Consider the following 26817-nt stretch of genomic DNA (forward strand, 5'->3'; position numbering starts at 1 on the left):
AACTCACAGATATGCCTTAGGATTCAAGAAAACACAAAAGATACACATTTGTAAAGATGTTCATTTCACATCTTTGTTGCTCTTACCCTAACTGGGGACAAGATATTAATAAACAAAACATACCATAAGATAACAATAAATAAAATATACCATAAGATAACAATAAATAAAATATGCCACAAGATAGTAATAAACAAAATATACCACAAGATAATAATAAACAAAATATACCACAAGATATTAATAAACAAAATATACCACAAGATAATAATAAACAAAACATACCATAAGATAACAATAAATAAAATATACCATAAGATAACAATAAATAAAATATACCATAAGATAACAATAAATAAAATATGCCACAAGATAGTAATAAACAAAATATGCCAGAAGATAACATATAAAATATTACTCCCCCAACAGAGGGACAAGATAAACAGAATATTCCTTTCTCGAATTGGCGACAAGATAACATCAAAATATTCCTTTCTCCAACTAGAGACAAGATAAACAGACAATTTCTTTCTGCAACTGGGAACAAGATAACAAATGAATATTTCTTTCTGCAATCAGGGACAAGATAACAAATGAATATTCCTTTCTGCAACTGGGAACAAGATAACAAATGAATATTTCTTTCTGCAATCAGGGACAAGATAACAAATGAATATTTCTTTCTGCAATCAGGGACAAGATAACAAATGAATATTTCTTTCTCCACTTTAGGACACCATAACAAACGGACTATTCCTTTCTCCAATTGGGGACTAGATAACAATAAACAAAATATGCCTTTCCCTGGTTGGACTTCGACATGAACTAATAAGTGATTATCCAAAATAGTTAATGTCTGCTTATTCTATTCAGAAACACGTCATAATTTCATATCAACTAGGTTTATCATTTATAAATCAAGCATTATAAAAAGAAGAAGTTTAAAATATTTGGTATTGAGTTAGACGAAGTTGGCTGAAAATATGTAACACAGAATGATGGGGTCACTTACACGCTTTATAAACAGTCAAACTAGATGGATTGATATGACCCGGGAGGACAACAGGTGGGAATATTTGCTGCCATTAAAAAATTTTAAATAGTTTCAAAACAATATTCTGACTTAACTTTACTATACACCAATCCCTGATATTCCATCAAATTTTGTACCTCAGATCATAACCATTGTTAAAATAATTCAAAATTTCTGCTTTAATTTAACTAAAAAATGAGGTATAATTTCATATAAATGAGGTCTATCATACCATAAATAACAAAAATAAGTGTAATATATATATATATATATCAATGTGTTGGAAACAAGTTTACTGAAAAGATTAAACAAAAAAATTTGGTCACCATTTTATACCTCATGCTCTATAAGCAGTCAAACAAGATCGGGTCAATTTGACCCGGAAGGACAAAAGGTGCATAGTAAAAATGAAGACAACAGGAGGATTAATGTTTGTTTCACTATTTTTTAACAAAAACGGTCAATCAAACTTTATTTATACATCACCTTTCAGACAAATTCAGCTGCTTTTCAACGTGATTCACAAGAGAGTGAACAGGGAGAAAACAGAATGATGAAAGGATGTAGAGACTAACGCACACCAGTGAACTGAATAAAATGACTATAAAGACAGACAAGTACAGGAAAAGACAAATTAAAAGGCATTTATGAATAAAGTTAAAAACAGAAACATTAAAAGTCATAAAATGTAATAAAAAATGATAAAAGATTTATTAAAAATATGAAGTCATTGTAGAATTTTAAATACACAGATAAAATAGTCATAATGAGAGATCAATAAAATACTTTAAATTATGGCCTAAACTTTTAAAAGTTAAAAGAAAAAGTGTTTGTGTGAATAATAATCATAGATTTCCATAAAGATCAGACTGGATGAAGGAGTCTGGATATTCTCAGATCCTCTGAAGGCTGCTCCAGCTGTGAAACAGCTCGTTTCGTGATTTTGGATTTCTCATTTGATCTTAAAAATCTGTCGACCTTAAATGACTCTGACACTTCAGGCCGGCCTTTCCAAAGTTTAGAAGCAGCAGCGGGTTCAATATTAGACCGAAGCTTTGATTACTGATGCTGAAGAACTAGAGAGTAAAGAGTGATGGATCACTGAGGCAGACAAAGACCTAGAAAGAGCTTTAGTGGTTCTGTGTTACTACGGTCTAAGCCTACACACCAGACCTTTTTAGGTTGTAAACACGAGGAAGATCTCAGACTAGCTTGTGCCGTTTTATAAAGTTATTATCCACTAAAAGCAGAACACACCCGCCATCTATGTTTGAATGAGTTTTAAAATCATCCATCATCCATGCTAGACCTCTGTGTTTTGGTCAGGAGGTTCTGGCTCTCTGAAACTCTTCATGAGTCCAGTGTTTGGTAGGACTGGTAACAGCAGATTTAGCTGAATGAAAGTATAAGCAGATGTGACTGACTAAGGCTGGGGGCAAACTAGAGCTGCCAACATGATGCTTTAAAAGAGACCTCTTCTAACGGGCATCATTGAAGGAAACCAGCTCACTGCTCCAATGATGTTCAGTAATATCACAGTCCTGGCAGGCAGTGGAGGCATTGAGAGGCACTATTTTAGATTTTTAAATGGCTGTAATTATTTTAAAAAATCATCAATCATCATATGAGAAGTCGACACATGGCATGAGGTTGATCTATTCATCAATAAACCATTTGAAAGTCAAAGACAGTCAATGCACCGTAAAAAAAAGAGGAGAAAAGCTACCAGTAAGAACTGTATTAAAGCCAGAGAAAGAGAAAATCCTACAGTTATTCTCATTTTTAAAAGTAAAAGATTGTCTTATTGTTGCATTGATATTACTCAAATGTACTGAGAACATTTAGTGCCATACTGGTCTTTTAAATCAGTTTAATGAAGCTGTGTTTAGGTTAGAAAGGATCACTAGTCCTTAACAGTAGACACTTTAATGTATCTCTCTGGTTTGTCCCATTTATGAAACTTCAACCTTTTTATGGTCCTTTCAGTCAGTACTTCTTAAACGAACCCACCTTTAGTTCCTAAACGACAAACAGTGACCAGTAGTAGAGTTTGGACCTGGAGTATATGTGACGGACAAAGAGAAAGGATCAGACAGTGTTGAAAGAGTTCCACAGACTGTATGGGGCTTTTCCCCAGGAACACATCCACAATCCACTGAAAGGTTTTAGGTCCCAAGCCACCAGTTGAGAACCACTGCTTTAATTCTTACACTGTGGTGATGAAAGGGCAGACTGTACAGAGGAGTTTGAGAGCACTGGAAACAATTAAGACTGACTTTTTTTAATTCTGGGGGGAAAAATTTTAATTTTAACTTAAATCTAAGAAATTAGTGTTCTGGCTTTGATCCCTAAATTCTGAATGCTTTTCCTGACTACTAGAAAAAAGTAGGATATAAAAAGATATATAAAATAAATAAATAAATAAAGTCTTAAGAAAACAACCATTTGTCACAAATATATCACAGTCATGAGGAAGATCCTGGAGTAGGACATCTAAGTCACAGTCTGTCAGATTGAGGGATAATGAAACTAAGTCATAGTCTGTCAGGCTGAGGGATAATGAAACTAAGTCATAGTCTGTCAGGCTGAAGGATAATGAAACTAAGTCATAGTCTGTCAGGCTGAGGGATAATGAAACTAAGTCACAGTCTGTCAGGCTGAAGGATAATGAAACTAAGTCATAGTCTGTCAGGCTGAAGGATAATGAAACTAAGTCATAGTCTGTCAGGCTGAGGGATAATGAAACTAAGTTACAGTCTGTCAGGCTGAGGGATAATGAAACTAAGTCATAGTCTGTCAGGCTGAGGGATAATGAAACTAAGTCATAGTCTGTCAGGCTGAGGGATAATGAAACTAAGTCATAGTCTGTCAGGCTGAAGGATAATGAAACTAAGTCACAGTCTGTCAGGCTGAGGGATAATGAAACTAATTCATAGTCTGTCAGGCTGAGGGATAATGAAACTAATTCATAGTCTGTCAGGCTGAGGGATAATGAAACTAATTCATAGTCTGTCAGACTGAGGGATAATGAAACTAAGTCATAGTCTGTCAGGCTGAGGGATAATGAAACTAAGTCATAGTCTGTCAGACTGAGGGATAATGAAACTAAGTCATAGTCTGTCAGGCTGAGGGATAATGAAACTAAGTCATAGTCTGTCAGACTGAGGGATAATGAAACTAAGTCATAGTCTGTCAGGCTGAAGGATAATGAAACTAAGTCATAGTCTGTCAGACTGAGGGATAATGAAACTAAGTCATAGTCTGTCAGACTGAGGGATAATGAAACTAAGTCATAGTCTGTCAGACTGAGGGATAATGAAACTAATTCATAGTCTGTCAGGCTGAAGGATAATGAAACTAAGTCATAGTCTGTCAGGCTGAGGGATAATGAAACTAAGTCATAGTCTGTCAGACTGAGGGATAATGAAACTAAGTCATAGTCTGTCAGACTGAGGGATAATGAAACTAAGTCATAGTCTGTCAGACTGAGGGATAATGAAACTAATTCATAGTCTGTCAGGCTGAAGGATAATGAAACTAAGTCATAGTCTGTCAGGCTGAGGGATAATGAAACTAAGTCATAGTCTGTCAGACTGAGGGATAATGAAACTAAGTAATAGTCTGTCAGACTGAGGGGTAGTGAAAGTTAGTCAAAGTTTATTAATCTCTGGAGTGTTTTAATGGTTTCTAATGGTAAAATTTTTCTTCATTTTACCAGCGATAAGATAGCGTACCCCTTTTTTGATCACCAGAGGGGACCTTCTAATAAGCTCTGATGGTCAGGTCATGTTGTAGTGGTTGTAGCCTGTCCACAGCCTGAGCAGGAACATTGATCCCTTCCACCACCAGAACTCTACACTAATCTCCAGAGAACCTCCCCTCCCTCTCTCCTCCACTCCCTCCGTCCTGCCTCTCCTCCACTCACCCACCTCACCCCCAGGCTTCTTACCCACCCAACCCAACCCAACCCGACCCCGTCCCTGCCACCCACCAACCCACCTCCACCTCCTTTACTCCGTCTCTTGGTGTGGAGAGCCTCCCTCTTCCTTCTCCTCTTCCTCCTCTTTCCTCCTTTTGAGTTGAAGAGAGAAGTAAGTGCAGAGCCAGTAGCAGCCTTACTCTCTGAATGCTAGGCACTGACATGACCTCATGGAGACCGACCTCATTTTTGATTTAGTACTGCTTCCCTTCCTCACTTTCTACCAGTTATCTTGCCTTTCCTCTCTGGTTTTAGCCCGCTCCGTTCTTCTTTTCTGTGCTGTTGTTTGATGTTTGATGTTGAGCAGAGCTGAGGAGAGAACGGTCTCACTACACCAGCCACCAAGCTTTCAGCCGCCATTCACTTACATCAACAACAACGGGACGAGATCAGCCTGTCAATATGCAGTAAAATTAAACTCATAAATCAATTAATGCCATCATAATGGGTCTGTCGGTTCACAAACACATTAAATACTCAAACACAGTAGTAAATATAATGGTATTAGTTTTCCCATGACTCCACTCTGCTTTGACTCATCCATAAGGCCATTGAGGACTGAGGCATGACTTCTTTACCTTGGTATGACCCCGGCAGCTGAGGGGTGGGAAGTGAAGAACATCCATTTGGAATCATAAAGGCTCTAGGTAGACCTGAACGCTAAAACCTGTATAACAGCAGCTACTGTGGATGTTTGAGTAATGGGTAAGACCCAGGCAATGATCAATATAAGGGCCCTTCACCATCCATCTACAAACAACCAGCTATTAGGCAGAAATGGAGGGAAAAAGACCCCAACATCCCCAGCTTCACTGACATTCAATCCTCTGCCTTTAACGATGATGTCATCTTTTGAAGTTGTTTAAACATTCCACCCTTGCCCTCAAAGATCATGTCATCCTTTGGCACATATGAAACATTCCACCCTTGCCTTCAGAGGTAATGTCTCGAAAACAATCCAGCCTAGCATGTAAAGATGTCATCCTTTGATTTCTATAAAACACTCCATCCTTGTCTTTGAGGATAACGTAATCCTTTGAAGCCTTAGAACCATTCCATCCTTGCCTTAAGAGGTGATGTCACCCTTTGAAGTCTATAAAGAATTCCATCCTTGCCTTTAAGGATGATGTCTATGAAACATTCCATTCTTGCCTTTAAGGAGGATGTCTTTAAAACATTCCATCCTTGCCTTAAGAGGTAAAATCTATGAAAAAAAATCCATCCTTGCATTTGAAGATGATGTTCCCCTCTGAATTCTATGAGACATTCTGTCCTTGCCTGTAGTAATGATGACTATAAAACATTCCATTCTTGCCTGTAGAGATGATGACTATAAAACATTCCATCATTGCCTTTAGAGATTAAGTCTATGAAACATTCCATCCTTGCATTTAAAGATGATGTTTGCCTTTGAAGTCTATGAAACATTCTATCCTTGCCTTTAAGGATGATGACTATAGAACATTCCATCCCTGCCTGAAGAGGTGAAGTCTACGAAACATTCCATCTTTGCCTTTAGGGTTGATGACTTTAAAACATTTCATTCTTGCCTTAAGAGGTGAAGTTTATGAAACATTCCATCCCTGCCTTTAGGTATGACTATAAAACATTCCATCCTCGCCTTAAGAGGTGAAGAAATTTAGATCATGAGGCATGGACTCATGACTGTCCTCCGTTAACCTCTTTTGTTAGAGCCAATCACAGCAGAGTACAGCTCGAACAGGCAGAACTCCATTCTCCATAAAAAGTCCCATAATCCTTCATCCTGTGTTTTGATTCCTTCATCAGCCCTGGCAGAGAAATGTCCCTGATCTGGATGCCATGGTTTGTCATGTGCTGAGTCTACATGAGCAGCTGTTGTCAAACAGAACTCTCAATCTGAAATGACAACCATCACCAGCAGCAGCTCCTGTCAGCCATGGATAATCTCCATGAATGTATCCACTAACATGCCTATGGGCCAGCAGATAATAACGTGTTAGTTTCTACATGGAGTCTGCTGTCGGTTATTGAGACAGGCAGCTGGGTTAGACTTGGACGTTCTACTGACATATCTGAGGCGAGGAAACTCTCTAGAGTTCTCCTGCCTAGTGCTTGGATCAAGCGTTGGAGAGGTTTTTGTCTGCTTTTTCCAGGCTGGGGCGTGGTTTGTTTTACAACCATAATTCCAAAAAAGCTGGGTCACTGTGTAAAATGTAAATGAAAACAGAAGTCAATGATTGCCAGATCTCATAAACCCATATTTGATTCACAATAGAACACAAACAACAGATCAGACGTTAAACTGAGACATTTTAACATGTCATAAAAATATGAGCTCATTTTGAATTTTATGGCAGCAACACATCTCAAAAAAGTAGGGACAGGGCCATGTTTACCATTGTGCAGCATCGCTTTGTCTTTTAACAACAGTCTGTAAATGTCTGGGAAGTAAAGAGACCAGTTGATGGAGTTTTGGGAGAGGAATGTTGTCCCATTCCTGTCTGATATAGGATTCTAGCTGCTCAACAAGTCCTGGGTCTTCTTTGCTGGATTGATGCTCCAAATGTTTTCTGTTGGTGAAAGGTCTGGACTGCAGGCAGACCAGCTCAGGACCCGGACTCTTCTCGCATTGTCCTGCTGAAATACTTAAGGTCTTCCCTGAAAGAGACGTTGTCTGGATGGGAGCATATGTTGCACTAATGCAACCCCATACCCTCAGAGATGCAGGCTTTAGAACTGAGCCAGGAGAACAAGCTGGATGCTCCCTCTCCTCTTTAGTCCACAGGACACGGCGCCTGTGGTTTCCTCTGACCGCAGAACAGTTTTCCCTTCAGCATCAGTCCATTTTAAATGAGCAGTGATTTCAGTACAGAATCATGCCTGTTTTCAATGCAGTGGCCCTTGAGGGCCCCTTCAGCCTTGTCCCTTGCTCTCAGAGGTTTCTCCAGATTCTCTGAATCTTGATGATATTCTGGACTGTAGATGGAGGGAGATTCAAAGTCTTGAGGAATATTTTTTCTGAAATTTTTGCACAATTTTTTAACTCAGTTTTTCACAGATTGGAGAACCTCTGTCCATCTTTTCTTCTGAGTGACTCTGCCTCTCTAAAATGCTCCTTTAATATCCAGTCATGTGACTGACCTGTTGACGATTAACCTAGTTGGTTGTTAAAAGCTTCGCCACCTGTTTTTCATTAATACCACTTACTTTTCCAGCCTTTTGTTGCCCCGTCCCTTCTTTTTTGAGATTTTTTGTTGCCATCAAAATTCAAAATGAGCAAACGTTTCTCATGAAATTGTAAAATGTCTCAGTTTAACATCTGATCTGTTGTTTCTGTTCTACTGTGAATCAAATATGGGTTTATGGGATTTGACAATCACTGACTTCTGTTTTTATTTACATTTTACACAGCGACCCAGCTTTTTTGGGATTGGCGTTGTAGGTTAAAGCATATGCATTAAAGTGCATCTTATGCCATGTATTTTATGGAACATTGTGGCTGTTATTTCACTGTTCACATTTGTAAAACCATTTTAATTCTGTAGTTTAAGGGGTGATTGGTGGTAAAAGGCTTCTTTAATGAAACAGCTGCTAAACAGAGCGAAGCTTCCTCACTAACAGAGAACACGTCTGAGCTGAACTTCACATTCTGACCTACTTTAAACTGATCTTACCAATGTTGAAAACAGACTCAGAGGGGACTGAAAGGGGTTTAGATTAAAGAGAAAGATTTAATACTTTGCTCAGATCCAGTTCCTCAGATAGTTTTTGTAGCTCTGCAGCAAAATGGTCTATAACCAGCTAACTCACATGATTTCCATGAAGGCCTTAAAGACAGCCTTCATCCATCTTTAAGGCCACTGTGAATAAGCCTGCATCAACATGATAATGAGACTCCAGTCATGTCTGAACAGGGCTCCTACACACTTAGACAGTGGTATTAATGATATATATTCTGGACGGTCTATTAAAAAGGAGAATTATGCTTTTTAACAGAGAAGATCTGTCAAAATACGGGTGGGTTGTCACAATCAACGGTGGGCATCTTGTCAGCCCAGATCTCAGAGAACTGGACTGGACTAGGGTTTCACTACAGAACAGGGTTTACTTAATCACTGAGTCAGGTACAGTGCTGTGAAAAATATCTGCCCCTTTCTGATTCCTGAGTTTTTGCATATTATTCACACTTAAATGTTTGGGATCACAAACCAATGTTTATATCTCACAAAGACAGCCCAAGTAAATACAAAATGCAGTTTCTAAATGATGATGGAATTTTTTATCTGTCTCTGTATGAAAAAGTAATTGTCCCCTGAAGCTAATAACTGGTTGTTCCACCCTTGGAGAATATTTCTATGTCTTGAGGATCATCAGGATGTTTCTTGGCAAATCCGAGAAGAGCCTGCGTTCTTTTTTGTCAGCAGTGGTTTTGGCCATGGAACTCTCCCATGATGCCATTGTTGTCCAGTCCATGACCTCTGATCTTAACTGAGGCCAACGAGGCCTGCAGGTCTTCGGATGTGGTGCTGGGTTCTTTTGTGACCTCCTGGATGAGTCATGGTTGCCCTCTTGGAGTCATTTTGTTGGGCCAACTCCTGGGAAGGTAAACCACTGTTCCCAGTTTTCTCTATTTGTGGATAATGACTCTGACCGTGGTTCTCTGGATTCTCATTTGTTCTTGAATTTCTTTAGATCATGGCATGATGAGAGTCCTATCTTGCTGTCACATTCAGTTTGATCTCACAAAGAGAGTCCCAACATTCTGTCACATTTGGTCTGATCTCACTAAGAGAGTCCCAACATTCTGTTACATTTGCTCTGACCTGACTAAGACAGTCCCAACATTCTGTCACATTTGCTCTGACCTGACTAAGACAGTCCCAACATTCTGTCACATTTGGTCTGATTTCACTAAGAGAGTCCCAACATTCTGTCACATTTGCTCTGTTCTCACTAAGACAGTCCCAACATTCTTTCACATTTGCTATGATCTCACAAAGATAGTCCCAACATTCTGTCACATTTGCTATGATCTCAATAACAGAGTCCCAACATTCTGCCACATTTGCTCTGATCTCACTAAGAGAGTCCCAACATTCTTTCACATTTGCTCTGACCTCACTAAGAGAGAGTCCCAACATTCTGTCACATTTGCTCTGACCTGACTAAGACAGTCCCAACATTCTGCCACATTTGCTCTGATCTCAATTGGACAGTCCCAACATTCTGTCACATTTGCTCTGTTCTCACTAAGAGAGTCCCAACATTCTTTCACATTTGCTCTGATCTCACTAAAAGAGTCCCAACATTCTGCCACATTTGCTCTGATCTCACTAAGAGAGTCCCAACATTGTGCCACATTTGCTCTGATCTCACTAAGAGAGTCCCAACATTCTGTCACATTTGCTCTGATCTCACTAAGAGGGTCCCAACATTCTGTCACATTTGCTATGATCTCACTAAGAGAGTCCCAACATTCTGTCACATTTGCTCTGATCTTACTAAAAGAGTCCCAACATTCTATCACATTTGCTCTGATCTCACTAAGAGAGTCCCAACATTCTGTCACATTTGCTATGATCTCAATAAGAGAGTCCAAACATTCTATCACATTTGCTCTGATCTCATTAAGAGAGTCCCAACATTCTGTCACATTTGCTCTGACCTCACTAAGAGAGTCCCAACATTCTGTCACATTTCTTGATCTCAATAAGAGAGTCTCAACAGTCTATCACATTTGCTCTGATCTTACTAAGAGAGTACCAACATTCTGTCACATTTGCTCTGTTCTTACTAAGACAGTCCCAACATTCTGTCACATTTGCTCTGATCTCACTAAGAGAGTCCCAACATTATGTGACATTTGCTATAATCTCAATAAGAGAGTCCTCCTTTCAGTCACATTCTCTCTGATCTCAATAACAGTCCCAACATTCTGTCACATTTGCTCTGATCTCACTAAGAGAGTCCCAACTTTCTGTAACATTTGCTCTGATCTTAATAAGAGAGTCCTTCTTTCAGTTAAATGTGCTCTGATCTCACTAAGAGAGTCACAACATTCTGTCACATTTGCTCTGATCTTACTAACAGAGTCCCAATATTCTATCACATTAGCTCTGATCTCACAAAGAAAGTCCCAACATTCTGTCACATTTGCTCTGATCTCACTAAGAGAGTCCCAACATTCTGTCAAATTTGCTCTGATCTCACTAAGAGAGTCCCAACATTCTGTCACATTTCTTGATCTCAATAAGAGAGTCTCAACAGTCTATCACATTTGCTCTGATCTTACTCAGAGAGTACCAACATTCTGTCACATTTGCTCTGATCTTACTAACAGAGTCCCAACATTCTGTCTAATTTGCTATGATCTCACTAAGAGAGTCCCAGCATTCTGCCACATTTGCTCTAATCTCACTAAGAGAGTCCCAACATTCTGCCACATTTGCTCTGATCTCACTAAGAGTGTCCCACATTCTGTCACATTTGCTCTGATCTCACAAAGATAGTCCCAAAATTCTTTCACATTAGCTCTGATCTCACAAAGAGAGTCCCAAAATTCTTTCACATTAGCTCTGATCTCACTAAGAGAGTCCCAACATTCTATCACATTTGCTCTGATCTCACAAAGAAAGTCCCAACATTCTGTCACATTTGCTCTGATCTCACTAAAAGAGTCCCAACTTTCTGTAACATTTGCTATGATCTCAATAAGAGAGTCCTTCTTTCAGTTAAATGTGCTCTGATCTCACTAAGAGAGTCCCAACATTCTGTCACATTTGCTCTGATCTTACTAACAGAGTCCCAATATTCTATCACATTAGCTCTGATCTCACAAAGAAAGTCCCAACATTCTGTCACATTTGCTCTGATCTCACTAAGAGAGTCCCAACATTCTGTCACATTTGCTCTGATCTCACTAAGAGAGTCCCAACATTCTGTCACATTTCTTGATCTCAATAAGAGAGTCTCAACAGTCTATCACATTTGCTCTGATCTCAATAAGAGAGTACCAACACTCTGTCACATTTGCTCTGATCTCAATAACAGAGTCCCAACATTCTGTCACATTTGCTCTGATCTCACTAAGAGAGTCCCAGCATTCTGCCACATTTGCTCTGATCTCACCAAGAGAGTCCCAACATTCTGCCACATTTGCTCTGATCTCAATAAGATTGTCCCACATTCTGTCACATTTGCTCTGATCTCACAAAGATAGTCCCAAAATTCTTTCACATTAGCTCTGATCTCACAAAGAGAGTCCCAAAATTCTTTCACATTAGCTCTGATCTCAGTAAGAGAGTCCCAACATTCTGTCACATTTGCTTTGACCTCGTTTATTGAATCCCAACATTCTATCACATTTGCTCTGACCTCACTAAGACAGTCCCAACATTCTGTCACATTTGCTCTGATCTCAATCACAGAGTCCCAACATCCTGTCACATTTGCTTTGATCTTGTTTATTGACTCCCAACATTCTGTCACATTTGCTCTGATCTCACTAAGAGAGTCCCAACATTCTGTCACATTTGCTCTGTCCTCACTAAGAGTCCCAACATTCTGTCACATTTGCTCTGATCTCAATAAGAGAGTCCCAACATCCTGTCACATTTGCTTTGATCTCATTTATTGGGTCCCAACATTCTGTCACATTTGCTCTGATCTCAATAAGAGAGTCCCAACATTCTGTTACATTTGCTCTGACCTCACTAAGACAGTCCCAACATTCTGTCACATTTGCTCTGACCTGACTAAGACAGTCCCAACATTCTGTCACATTTGGTCTGATTTCACTAAGAGAGTCCCAACATTCTGTCACATTTGCTCTGTTCTCACTAAGACAGTCCCAACATTCTTTCACATTTGCTATGATCTCACAAAGATAGTCCCAACATTCTGTCACATTTGCTATGATCTCAATAACAGAGTCCCAACATTCTGCCACATTTGCTCTGATCTCACTAAGAGAGTCCCAACATTCTTTCACATTTGCTCTGACCTGACTAAGACAGTCCCAACATTCTGCCACATTTGCTCTGATCTCAATTGGACAGTCCCAACATTCTGTCACATTTGCTCTGTTCTCACTAAGAGAGTCCCAACATTCTTTCACATTTGCTCTGATCTCACTAAAAGAGTCCCAAAATTCTGCCACATTTGCTCTGACCTCACTAAGAGAGTCCCAACATTGTGCCACATTTGCTCTGATCTCACTAAGAGAGTCCCAACATTCTGTCACATTTGCTCTGATCTCACTAAGAGGGTCCCAACATTCTGTCACATTTGCTATGATCTCACTAAGAGAGTCCCAACATTCTGTCACATTTGCTCTGATCTTACTAAAAGAGTCCCAACATTCTATCACATTTGCTCTGATCTCACTAAGAGAGTCCCAACATTCTGTCACATTTGCTATGATCTCAATAAGAGAGTCCCAACATTCTGTCACATTTGCTCTGATCTCAATCACAGAGTCCCAACATCCTGTCACATTTGCTCTGACCTCACTAAGAGAGTCCCAACATTCTGTCACATTTCTTGATCTCAATAAGAGAGTCTCAACATTCTGTCACATTTGCTCTGTTCTTACTAAGACAGTCCCAACATTCTGTCACATTTGCTCTGATCTCACTAAGAGAGTCCCAACATTATGTCACATTTGCTCTGATCTCACTAAGAGAGTCCCAACATTCTGTCACATTTGCTCTGATCTCACTAAGAGAGTCTCAACATTCTGTGACATTTGCTATAATCTCAATAAGAGAGTCCTCCTTTCAGTCACATTCTCTCTGATCTCAATAACAGTCCCAACATTCTGTCACATTTGCTCTGATCTCACTAAGAGAGTCCCAACATTCTGTAACATTTGCTCTGATCTAATAAGAGAGTCTCAACAGTCTATCACATTTGCTCTGATCTCTCAGAGAGTACAACATTCTGTCACATTTGCTCTGATCTTACTAACAGAGTCCCAATATTCTATCACATTAGCTCTGATCTCACAAAGAAAGTCCCAACATTCTGTCACATTTGCTCTGATCTCACTAAGAGAGTCCCAACATTCTGTCACATTTGCTCTGATCTCACTAAGAGAGTCCCAACATTCTGTCACATTTCTTGATCTCAATAAGAGAGTCTCAACAGTCTATCACATTTGCTCTGATCTCACAAAGAGAGTCCCAAAATTCTTTCACATTAGCTCTGATCTCACTAAGAGAGTCCCAACATTCTATCACATTTGCTCTGATCTCACAAAGAAAGTCCCAACATTCTGTCACATTTGCTCTGATCTCACTAAAAGAGTCCCAACATTCTGGACCATTTGCTATGATTTCAATAATATATTCCTTCTTTCATTTAAATGTGCTATGATCTCACTAAGAGAGTACCAACATTCTTTCAAATTTGCTCTTATCTTACTAACAGAGTCCCAATATTCTATCACATTAGCTCTGATCTCACAAAGAAAGTCCCAACATTCTGTCACATTTGCTCTGATCTCACAAAGAGAGTCCCAACATTCTGTCACATTTGCTCTGATCTCACTAAAAGAGTCCCAACATTCTGTAACATTTGCTATGATCTCAATAAGAGAGTCTCAACAGTCTATCACATTTGCTCTGATCTCAATAAGAGAGTACCAACACTCTGTCACATTTGCTCTGATCTCAATAACAGAGTCCCAACATTCTGTCACATTTGCTCTGATCTCACTAAGAGAGTCCCAGCATTCTGCCACATTTGCTCTGATCTCACCAAGAGAGTCCCAACATTCTGCCACATTTGCTCTGATCTCAATAAGATTGTCCCACATTCTGTCACATTTGCTCTGATCTCACAAAGATAGTCCCAAAATTCTTTCACATTTGCTCTGATCTCACAAAGATAGTCCCAAAATTCTTTCACATTAGCTCTGATCTCACAAAGATAGTCCCAAAATTCTTTCACATTAGCTCTGATCTCACAAAGAGAGTCCCAAAATTCTTTCACATTAGCTCTGATCTCAGTAAGAGAGTCCCAACATTCTGTCACATTTGCTTTGACCTCTGATCTTATTGAATCCCAACATTCTATCACATTTGCTCTGATCTCACTAAGAGAGTCCCAACAGTCTGTCACATTTGCTCTGATCTCAATCACAGAGTCCCAACATCCTGTCACATTTGCTTTGATCTTGTTTAAGAGACTCCCAACATTCTGTCACATTTGCTCTGATCTCACTAAGAGAGTCCCAACATTCTGTCACATTTGCTCTGTCCTCACTAAGAGTCCCAACATTCTGTCACATTTGCTCTGATCTCAATAAGAGAGTCCCAACATCCTGTCACATTTGCTTTGATCTCATTTATTGGGTCCCAACATTCTGTCACATTTGCTCTGATCTCAATAAGAGAGTCCCAACATCCTGTCACATTTGCTCTGACCTCACTAAGAGAGTCCCAACATTCTGTCACATTTGCTCTGACCTCACTAAGAGAGTCCCAACATTCTGTCACATTTGCTCTGACCTCACTAAGAGTCCCAACAGTCTCTCACATTTGCTCTGATCTCACTAAGAGAGTCCCAACATCCTGTCACATTTGCTCTGACCTCACTAAGAGAGTCCCAACATTCTGTCACATTTGCTCTGACCTCACTAAGAGAGTCCCAACATTCTGTCACATTTGCTCTGACCTCACTAAGAGTCCCAACAGTCTCTCACATTTGCTCTGATCTCACTAAGAGAGTCCCAACATCCTGTCACATTTGCTTTGATCTCATTTATTGGGTCCCGACATTCTGCCACATTTGCCCAACAAACACAGACACACTGACAGGTAATTTTGGATCCCTGTAACTCTAATCCAGTTCCGCCTTCAGATTTCATTTTGGCTTTAAAAATAGACAATTCATTCTTCTTTTTATGCTTGATTGAATTGTTTTGCATTCTTTAACAGTTTTTTTTTTATTTCTGGTAAAATTTGATGATGATTTTTTGCTCTCAGACATTTACCATGTGTGTATGTGATAGAATGTTGGGACTGTCTTGGCAGTCTTTAATAGTCAGCCTGTCTCTGCGGTTATAGACAATGTTTCTTCTTTTATTTCATTTTTTCCACTTCTATTTCTCTAACACTGAAGGCTCTGGTATGTGATAATCGTATCATGGAGAAGTATAAACAGAAAAGAATGTATACAATGGGATAATGTTGAAAACAAAGACTGGATAAAGATTTAGTCAAAGTATGGTCTAAGATTTTAGACCTGTCTCAGGTAAAAATCAGACTTTCGGCCCAGAAAAAGTCTTAAACTGTACTTTGGACACTGAAGACTTTTGAAGGATCTTTGTTAGTCTGAGGCCCAGATCTCTGTGGACCTGTGAGTCTCTCCCCAGCTCTACTGCTCTCTGTCAGATAAGCTGTTGCATGAGTGTGATGTCATCGATGGAGTCTGTCATGGGTTGATTAGTCCTCTACACATTAATTGTCATCGGATTTCCATCTGCTGTAATGTAATACCTCATGTTTGGGTCGATAGATGTGTGAATGATTTGACTGATTCTGATTCCAGGAGCCATGATTAGATCCAGGATTGATTCAGACTGATTAACAATTCACAAGGATCCCCTGTAAGTCATACAGAGGTGATTTATTCAGGATCTACACCAGTCTGCTGTGCACTGAGAAGCTTTATAGTTTAGGTTTCATATGTGAGACATAATGATGCTTGAAGCTGTTAATTTGACTGTTTACAGGGACTGTTTGTTAGCATTAGCCCCATCACTGCCGGTGTTTTAGAGTATGTTAGCATTAGCCCCATCACTGCCGGTGTTTTAGAGTATGTTAGCATTAGCCCCATCACTGCCAGTGTTTGAGAGTCTGTTAGCATTAGCCCCATCACTGCCGGTGTTTTAGAGTATGTTTTAGAGTCTGTTAGCATTAGCCCCATCACTGCCAGTGTTTGAGAGTCTGTTAGCATTAACCCCATCACTGCCGGTGTTTGAGAGTCTGTTAGCATTAGCCCCATCACTGCCGGTGTTTTAGAGTATGTTAGCATTAGCCCCATCACTGCCGGTGTTTTAGAGTCTGTTAGCATTAACCCCATCACTGCCGGTGTTTGAGAGTCTGTTAGCATTAGCCCCATCACTGCCGGTGTTTTAGAGTATGTTAGCATTAGCCCCATCACTGCCGGTGTTTTAGAGTCTGTTAGCATTAGCCCCATCACTGCCGGTGTTTTAGAGTATGTTAGCATTAACCCCATCACTGCCGGTGTTTTAGAGTATGTTAGCATTAGCCCCATCACTGCCAGTGTTTGAGAGTGTGTTAGCATTAGCCCCATCACTGCCAGTGTTTGAGAGTCTGTTAGCATTAGCCCCATCACTGCCGGTGTTTTAGAGTCTGTTAGCATTAGCCCAGTGTTTGAGAGTCTGTTAGCATTAGCCCCATCACTGCCGGTGTTTTAGAGTCTGTTAGCATTAGCCCAATCACTGCCAGTGTTTGAGAGTGTGTTAGCATTAGCCCCATCACTGCCGGTGTTTTAGAGTATGTTAGCATTAGCCCCATCACTGCCGGTGTTTCAGAGTCTGTTAGCATTAGCCCCATCACTGCCGGTGTTTTAGAGTCTGTTAGCATTAGCCCAGTGTTTGAGAGTCTGTTAGCATTAGCCCCATCACTGCCGGTGTTTCAGAGTCTGTTAGCATTAGCCCCATCACTGCCGGTGTTTTAGAGTCTGTTAGCATTAGCCCCATCACTGCCGGTGTTTTAGAGTATGTTAGCATTAGCCCCATCACTGCCGGTGTTTCAGAGTCTGTTAGCATTAACCCCATCACTGCCGGTGTTTTAGAGTCTTCCTCTATAAGACCTGATATCTGTCTTCAGACCAGTTTTGAGTTCAAACTGCTTACATCGCCCATCAGACTTGGCCTGGGAGATAGGGCTGAATTATCACCATGGCAAGATGGGATACCGGCAGCTTCCACTAGCCAGATCCAGGTATTTTTGAGCAGTTTCGGGTGAATTTGCCACTAGCCACTGGGGCAGGTAGACAATAGAACAGAATGGAATGATTTTATGACTGGAAACATCATAAATTGTGTCAGTTCTCGCTTGTTTCTACCAATTTTTTTGACCTGACCTGAGCAGACCCAATCACTTATGGGCCAAAAAACCACCACCCTCCTCCTCCTCCTCCTCCTCCTCCTCCTCCTCCTCCTAAAACAAGCCTGTGACATCAGACTGAACTCATGTCTGAGTTTAAGATCACAGAACATGATTTCATCAGTCTGTCTGTGGTCGTTTCTCTCTAACTGCTTCTGCAGCGGTCCGTTGAGTTGCTTCTAACTTGAGCACATTTCCTGATGTGGGCCTTCACAATAAAAGCATTTGAGAAAATGAACAACTATGGGCTTTCATTGTGAAGAACTTGATGTAAGTAGGGTGTTTATCATTGATTTAGCTTCTGCAGTGGTGAGTTTATGTAGTTACAGTGTACAGCTGCTTCTCTGACCCTGCTTAACGCCACAGTCTGGATCTCTGACCCATCATGGAGTCATGAGTTAAAACACCTTGATGAATGGCTACAGTGCTGGGCTGACGACCAACTCATAGCACATGTTAAAGCTGCATACAGAGACGCTCTGCAGAGTGAGCTCACTCGCTACATGTTTCTGTTATTACAGTCATCAAACCTGCAGAGGAGAGAGCACAGGTGCGGTCTGTTTAGTGGGTCACATTCAGGTAGAGCTAACCCTGCTGTCTCTGCTATGCTAACGGCGACATCATCTTCACCTCTAGTGTAGAACACAACGTCAGAGTTTATTCCCTCTGTGGTAGAAATGTCACCACAGTTTACTGCCCACCACTACTCCATAGCAGTATCCATAAGCCAAAACATTATTGATTCCTGGGTTATGAAAAATACAGATTCAGGTTCTCATGTACCCAGGTTTTGATCTCCGCCCCCATGGTTACCAGTGGTATTGCAATTTTTGGTGCAGAAATACAGACATGAGCTAAATCTACAGTCAGATTACTGATGTCTGTGTGAGATTTCTGTTTTTATTCTAAATTCATTTACAAAAAGGTCTGCAGTTCTGTTTTCTCTTAGATTGAGAATAAACAAATTCTTTGGACTGCAGCATACAGTAAGATTTTAAAAGTGAAGGAGATCTGAATACTTTCTGAATGAGCTGTAGAGTCATGAAACAGAGTCAGATTCTCCAGGCAGGAGAAGGAGGACTGAGGAGGATCTAGGGTTTAGTCCTGACTGAGGCAGCACAGCTGCTGCAGGTTGTAAAGCTAAAAGAGAAAACCTTCAGTCTGCTGAACGATTATGATCACCATCATCTCAACAGCACGGCTGCTGGCTGCTCTCCTTCTACCTGATACTTCACTGCTGCCTTTAAAATAGCCATGTGTTACCACAGTAACCATCCACAGCCTGCTCTACCAGAGAGAGAGAGAGTCAGCTCTCTGCACACAAGAAGAACGTCAGGTTAAAGCACATACACAGACGTGGAGCAACGCTTCATGAAGCCTCTTATAAACATGCAGCTCCAACGCCAAAGCTGCGTCCCCCATCCTCAGCCGTTACAGCAGTCAGAGCGCTGAGCTGCAGTGTGCGTGGGTGAGAGTCGCTGCTGCTGCAGCTGCTCTTCTCCTCTCTTTTTATAGCTAAACTGCTCATTTGTGCCTGTTTGACGTCACACTCAAATACAATACATTTAGCCTCCTCTTCCTTTCCTCAGTGATTCATAGATCATTAGTCAGAGTCGTCTCTGTCTCTGTTGTTGTCTGTCAAAGTCTCAGTCCAGTCAGGAGTTCAAACACTCTGCAGTCACACCAGAGGTAGTGATAATTAGAAACACCGTGCTCTGATTGGCTGTGGACATACAGAGGCTGCAATTACACACCTAACAGAGCTGTATCTCTGCAGATCTCAGATCATTTTAGAGATTAACAGACATGACAGAGCTGTATCTCTGCAGAGCTCAGATTATTTCAGAGATTAACAGACATGACAGAGCTGTATCTCTGCAGAGCTCAGATTATTTCAGAGATTAACAGACATGACAGAGCTGAATCTCTGCAGAGCTCAGATTATTTTAGAGATTAACAGACATGACAGAGCTGTATCTCTGCAGAGCTCAGATTATTTCAGAGATTAACAGACATGACAGAGCTGTATCTCTGCAGAGCTCAGATTATTTCAGAGATTAACAGACATGACAGAGCTGTATCTCTGCAGAGCTCAGATTATTTCAGAGATTAACAGACATGACAGAGCTGTATCTCTGCAGAGCTCAGATCATTTTAGAGATTAACAGACATGACAGAGCTGTATCTCTGCAGAGCTCAGATTATTTCAGAGATTAACAGACATGACAGAGCTGTATCTCTGCAGTTTCAGATCATTTCAGAGATTAACAGACATGACAGAGCTGTATCTCTGCAGAGCTCAGAATATTTTAGAGATTAACAGACATGACAGAGCTGTATCTCTGCAGTTTCAGATCATTTTAGAGATTAACAGACATGACAGAGCTGTATCTCTGCAGTTTCAGATCATTTTAGAGATTAACAGACATGACAGAGCTGTATCTCTGCAGAGCTCAGAATATTTTAGAGATTAACAGACATGACAGAGCTGTATCTCTGCAGAGCTCAGATTATTTCAGAGATTAACAGACATGACAGAGCTGTATCTCTGCAGAGCTCAGACCGTTTTAGAGATTAACAGACATGACAGAGCTGTATCAATGCAGAGCTCAGATTATTTCAGAGATTAACTGACATGACAGAGCTGTATCTCTGCAGAGCTCAGATTATTTTAGAGATTAACAGACATGACAGAGCTGTATCTCTGCAAAGCTCAGATTATTTCAGAGATTAACAGACATGACAGAGCTGAATCTCTGCAGAGCTCAGATTATTTTAGAGATTAACAGACATGACAGAGCTGTATCTCTGCAGAGCTCAGATTATTTTAGAGATTAACAGACATGACAGAGCTGTATCTCTGCAGAGCTCAGATTATTTTAGAGATTAACAGACATGACAGAGCTGTATCTCTGCAGAGCTCAGATCATTTTAGAGATTAACAGACATGACAGAGCTGTATCTCTGCAGAGCTCAGACCATTTTAGAGATTAACAGACATGACAGAGCTGTATCTCTGCAGAGCTCAGATCGTTTCAGAGATTAACAGACATGACAGAGCTGTATCTCTGCAGAGCTCAGATCATTTTAGAGATTAACAGACATGACAGAGCTGTATCTCTGCAGAGCTCAGACCATTTTAGAGATTAACAGACATGACAGAGCTGTATCTCTGCAGAGCTCAGATTATTTCAGAGATTAACAGACATTGATGAAGGTTGTGATGTCATTGCAGATATAAACACCACATTGACAAGGATGTCTTTCCCTAATGTATTTAACCTCTAAAATCTGACTTTACAGAGAGGAATACACATCCTGTCTCCTGGTTATAGAGATTTGCTTCACATGTCTGACAGCAGTACAGTGTTTGAGCTGCTCACTGGTTGTAACTACTATGATGTCACATTCAATCCCTCTGAGGAAACGTTGGAACATCTGAGCACCGTCACACTGAAGTCAAAGGTTTTCATGACTTTTTTAGACTTCCTGTTGTGATTTTAGAGTTGAGCCCTTTAAAGCAGCCTTAGACGAGTTTGACCCCTCCTTTCTAGCTCTTTATGTCCCATTCTTCTTCTGTGTTTTCTATATTAATATTTCTGCAGTAATTGTCAGTAAATCAGGTGCAAGTCTTGGTAATGAGCTCTTTGTAGTTAACGAGCACAGCCTGGGGTCAGATCTCTGCAGACACATAGAAACACAAACGTGCACGCCCTCTCTCCCTGAAATAATGACACAGTTGGCCGTTGATGAACTGAGCTGACTCCTGGAAGCAGATGTATGAATTAGTCTAATTATACAGCCGTACGTGTGCATGACTGCATGTGAGAGAGACCGACCATCACTACAGCCTGTTCTCTGTATGATGAGAGCGTGTTCATCCTTGTTGTGCATGTCAGCCCCATGTCTGATATGTCCATGTCTCATCATGGCGGTGTAGTTTGCCAGTTTGGTGGCTGGGACGGTGACGGCGGCAGGGTGGAGCATCCTGACGGTGTCTCTCTGTCCTCTCTGCCTGCTCACCAGGTACCTCAGGACGAATGGGGGGGCTTCGCCCCTCTGGGGAAGGAGGACGACATCCCCTGTCGGAGGATGAGGAGCGGCAGCTACGTCAAAGCCATGGCGGAGGACGACAGTGGCGACTCTGACGGGAGTCCCAAACCATCGCCAAAGATCCAGGCACGCCGGGCCAGCTACCTGAAGGCCACACAACCATCGCTGACCGAGATGACCACTCTACAGTAAGAACACAATGACTACTACTCCTGTTTAAATACAGCATGCCACGATTCCTGTCCAAACACTCCATAATTAAGTTATTCTTAGTGGTAACAAAGACTTAGATCTCTGCCTGCAGAGGGTCAGGATGGGCTTGAATCTGTTTCATTAATTCAATTCAAATATAAAACCCTGAACCTCATTTTTTGTTAGGAGAAGTTACAACAGATTTCTTGTTTACATTTGTTGATGCTTAAAAAAACTAAAATCTCACCCAGAGGACTCACCTAATTTTAACATTAGTCCACATTTATACAGACATCATGTCTTGATATTGTGTTTCTTTACTACAATAGAGTGGTTGGTTGTTGGTTGGTTGGTTGGCTGGTTGGTTGGTTGTTGGTTGTTTTACTGGTTGGTTGTTGGTTGGTTGTTGGCTGTTTGGTTAGTTGTTGGTTGTTTAACTGGTTGGTTGGTTGGTGGGTTGGCTGGCTGGTTGGTTGTTGGTTGTTTTACTGGTTGGTTGTTGGTTGGTTGTTGGCTGTTTGGTTAGTTGTTGGTTGTTTTACTGGTTGGTTGTTGGTTGGTTGTTGGCTGTTTGGTTAGTTGTTGGTTGTTTAACTGGTTGGTTGGTTGGTTGGTTGGTTGGTTAGTTGGTTGGTGGGTTGGCTGGCTGGTTGGTTGTCGGTTGTTTTACTGGTTGGTTGTTGGTTGGCTGTTAGCTGGTTGGTTGGTTGTTGGTTGTTTAACAGGTTGTTTAGCTGGTTGGTTGGTTGTTGGTTGTTTTACTGGTTGGTTGGTTGTTGGTTGTTTAACTGGTTGGTTGGTTGTTGGTTGTTGGCTTGTTATTTAACTGGTTGGTTGGTTGGCTAGTTGGTTGGTTGTTGGTTGTTTAACTGGTTGGTTGGTTGTTGGCTGGTTGGTTGTTGGTTGGTTGGTTATTGATTGTTTAACTAGTTGTTTGGCTTCTTGGTTGGTTAGTTGGCTGGTTTGGTGTTTGGTTGTTGGCTGATTTGGTGTTTGGTTGTTGGCTGGTTTGATGCTTAGTTGTTGGCTGGTTTGGTGGTTGGTTGTTTGGCTGGTTTGTTGGTTTGGCTTTTTGGTTGGTTGGTTGCCTAGTTTGTTGTTTGGTTTTTGGCTGGTTTGATGGTTGGTTTGTTGGATGACTAGCTGGTGGGTTGGTGTTTGGTTGTTGGCTGGTGGGTTGGTTAGTTGGTGGCTGGTTTGTTGGTTGGCTGGCTGGTGGGTTGGTTGACTGGCTGGTTTGTTTTTTGTTTTTTGGCTGGTTTGGTGGTTGGTTTGTTGGCTCGTTGGTTGGTTTGTTGGTTGGTTTGTTGGTTGACTGGCTGGTGGGTTAGTTGGTTGTTGGCTGGTGGGTTGATTGGTCTGTTGGTTGTTTGGCTAGTTTGTTAGTTCGCTGTTGGTTGGTCTGTTGGTTGGTTCGCTGATTGATTGATTGGTTGGTTGTTGGTTGGTTGGGTGGTTGTTAGTTGTTTAACAGGTTGGTTGGCTTTTTGGTTTGTTGGTCGGCTGGTTTGTTGTTTGGTTGTTGGCTGGTTTAATGGTTGGCTGATGGTTGGTTTGTTGTTTGGTTGTTGGTTGGTTTTTTGGTTGGTTGTTTGGTTGGTGTGTTGGTTAAGTAGCTGGTGGGTTGTTTGTTGGTTGGCTGGCTGGTGGGTTGGTTGACTGGCTGGTTTGTTTTTGGTTGTTGCCTGGTTTGATGGTTGGCTAGCTGGTTGGTTGGTTGGTTGTTGGCTGGTTTGTTGGTTGTTGTTTGGTTGGTTGGTTGGTTGTTGACTGGCTGGTTGGTTGGTTGGTTGTTCGCTGGTTAGTTTGTTGGCTGGCTGGTTGGTTGGTTTGGTAATTGACTGGCTGGTGGGTTGGTTGGTTGTTGGCTGGTTGGTTTGTTGGTTAGTTGGTTGTTTTTTGGTTGTTTAACAGGTTGGTTGGCTTTTTGGTTGGTTGGTTGGTTGGCTGGTTTGTTGTTTGGTTGTTGGTTGGTTTGATGGTTGGTTGTTTGGTTGGTTTATTGGTTAAGTAGCTGGTGGGTTGTTTGTTGGTTGACTAGCTGGTGGGTTGGTTAGTTGTTGGCTGGTTTGTTGGTTGGCTGGCTGTAGGGTTGGTTGACTGGCTGGTTTGTTTTTTGGTTATTGCCTGGTTTGATGGTTGGCTAGCTGGTTGGTGCTTGGTTGGTTTGTTGGTTGTTGGCTGGTTTGTTGGTTGTTTTTTGGTCTGTTGGTTGGCTGTTGACTGGCTGGCTGTTTGGTTGGTTAGTTTGTTGGTTGACTAGCTGGTGGGTTGGTTGGTTGTTGGCTGGTTGGTTTGTTCGTTGTTTGGTTGGTCGTTGGTTGTTTAACAGGTTGGTTGGCCTTTTGGTTGGTTGGTTGGCTGGTTATTTAACTGGTTGGTTGGTTGGCTGGTTGGTTGGTTGTTTGTTGTTTAACTGGTTGGCTGATGGTTGGTTGGTTGGTTGGTTTGTTGTTGGTTGGTTGGTTATTGATTGTTTAACTGGTTGTTTGGCTTTTTGGTTGGTTAGTTGGCTGGTTTGGTGTTTGGTTGTTGGCTGGTTTGATGGTAAGTTGTTGGCTGGTTTGTTGGCTGGTTTGTTGATCAGTTTTTAGCTTTTTTTGGTTGACAGGCTGGTGGGTTGGTTAGTTGTTGGCTGGTTTGTTGGTTGGTTGTTTGGCTGGTTTGTTGGTTGGTTGGCTTTTTGTTTGGTTTGTTGGTTGACTGGCTGCTAGGTTGGTTGGTTGTTGGCTGGTTGGTTGGTTGTTTGGTTGTTTGGCTGTTGGGTTGGTTAGTTGTTGGCTCGTTGGTTGGCTGATGGTTGGTTTTTTGGTTGACTGGCTGGTGGGTTCGTTCTTTGTTGGCTGGTTGGTTGGTTGTCTGTTGGTTGTTTGGCTAGTTTGTTAGTTCGCTGTTGGTTGGTCTGTTGGTTGGTTGGCTGATTGATTGGTTGGTTGGTTGTTGGTTGGTTGGTTGGTTGTTGTTTGTTTACCGGGTTGGTTGGCTTTTTGGTTGGTTGGTCGGCTGGTTTGTTGTTTGGTTGTTGGCTGGTTTGTTGGTTGGTTGTTTGGTTGGTTTGTTGGTTGACTAACTGGTGGATTGTTTGTTGGTTGACTGGCTGGTGGGTTGGTTAGTTGTTGGCTTGTTGGTTGGTTGGCTGGCTGGTGGGTTGGTTGACTGGCTGGTTTTTTTTTTGGTTGTTGCTTGGTTTGATGGTTGGTTGGCTGGTTGGTTGGTTGGTTGGTTGTTGGTTGTTTTACTGGTTGGTTGTTGGTTGGTTGTTGGCTGTTTGGTTAGTTGTTGGTTGTTTTACTGGTTGGTTGTTGGTTGGTTGTTGGCTGTTTGGTTAGTTGTTGGTTGTTTAACTGGTTGGTTGGTTGGTTGGTTGGTTGGTTAGTTGGTTGGTGGGTTGGCTGGCTGGTTGGTTGTCGGTTGTTTTACTGGTTGGTTGTTGGTTGGCTGTTAGCTGGTTGGTTGGTTGTTGGTTGTTTAACAGGTTGTTTAGCTGGTTGGTTGGTTGTTGGTTGTTTTACTGGTTGGTTGGTTGTTGGTTGTTTAACTGGTTGGTTGGTTGTTGGTTGTTGGCTTGTTATTTAACTGGTTGGTTGGTTGGCTAGTTGGTTGGTTGTTGGTTGTTTAACTGGTTGGTTGGTTGTTGGCTGGTTGGTTGTTGGTTGGTTGGTTATTGATTGTTTAACTAGTTGTTTGGCTTCTTGGTTGGTTAGTTGGCTGGTTTGATGCTTAGTTGTTGGCTGGTTTGGTGGTTGGTTGTTTGGCTGGTTTGTTGGTTTGGCTTTTTGGTTGGTTGGTTGCCTAGTTTGTTGTTTGGTTTTTGGCTGGTTTGATGGTTGGTTTGTTGGATGACTAGCTGGTGGGTTGGTGTTTGGTTGTTGGCTGGTGGGTTGGTTAGTTGGTGGCTGGTTTGTTGGTTGGCTGGCTGGTGGGTTGGTTGACTGGCTGGTTTGTTTTTTGTTTTTTGGCTGGTTTGGTGGTTGGTTTGTTGGCTCGTTGGTTGGTTTGTTGGTTGGTTTGTTGGTTGACTGGCTGGTGGGTTAGTTGGTTGTTGGCTGGTGGGTTGATTGGTCTGTTGGTTGTTTGGCTAGTTTGTTAGTTCGCTGTTGGTTGGTCTGTTGGTTGGTTCGCTGATTGATTGATTGGTTGGTTGTTGGTTGGTTGGGTGGTTTTTTGGTTGACTGGCTGGTGGGTTCGTTCTTTGTTGGCTGGTTGGTTGGTTGTCTGTTGGTTGTTTGGCTAGTTTGTTAGTTCGCTGTTGGTTGGTCTGTTGGTTGGTTGGCTGATTGATTGGTTGGTTGGTTGTTGGTTGGTTGGTTGGTTGTTGTTTGTTTACCGGGTTGGTTGGCTTTTTGGTTGGTTGGTCGGCTGGTTTGTTGTTTGGTTGTTGGCTGGTTTGTTGGTTGGTTGTTTGGTTGGTTTGTTGGTTGACTAACTGGTGGATTGTT

The 26817-nt window shown here is 41.5% G+C and overlaps 1 protein-coding gene across 1 annotated transcript in view; it reads left to right on the forward strand.

The window, feature by feature from the left end:
- Positions 1 to 26817, forward strand: part of LOC121520456 (disks large-associated protein 1-like) — a 192657-nt gene that overhangs the window by 91454 nt on the left and 74386 nt on the right. Inside the window, exon 4 of the mRNA XM_041803916.1 lies at positions 22160 to 22374. Coding sequence (XP_041659850.1) covers positions 22160 to 22374 — 215 coding nt within the window. The remainder of the gene's footprint in view (positions 1 to 22159; positions 22375 to 26817) is intronic.

Source organism: Cheilinus undulatus, linkage group 13, assembly GCF_018320785.1.
Source record: "Cheilinus undulatus linkage group 13, ASM1832078v1, whole genome shotgun sequence".
NCBI lineage: Eukaryota > Metazoa > Chordata > Actinopteri > Labriformes > Labridae > Cheilinus > Cheilinus undulatus.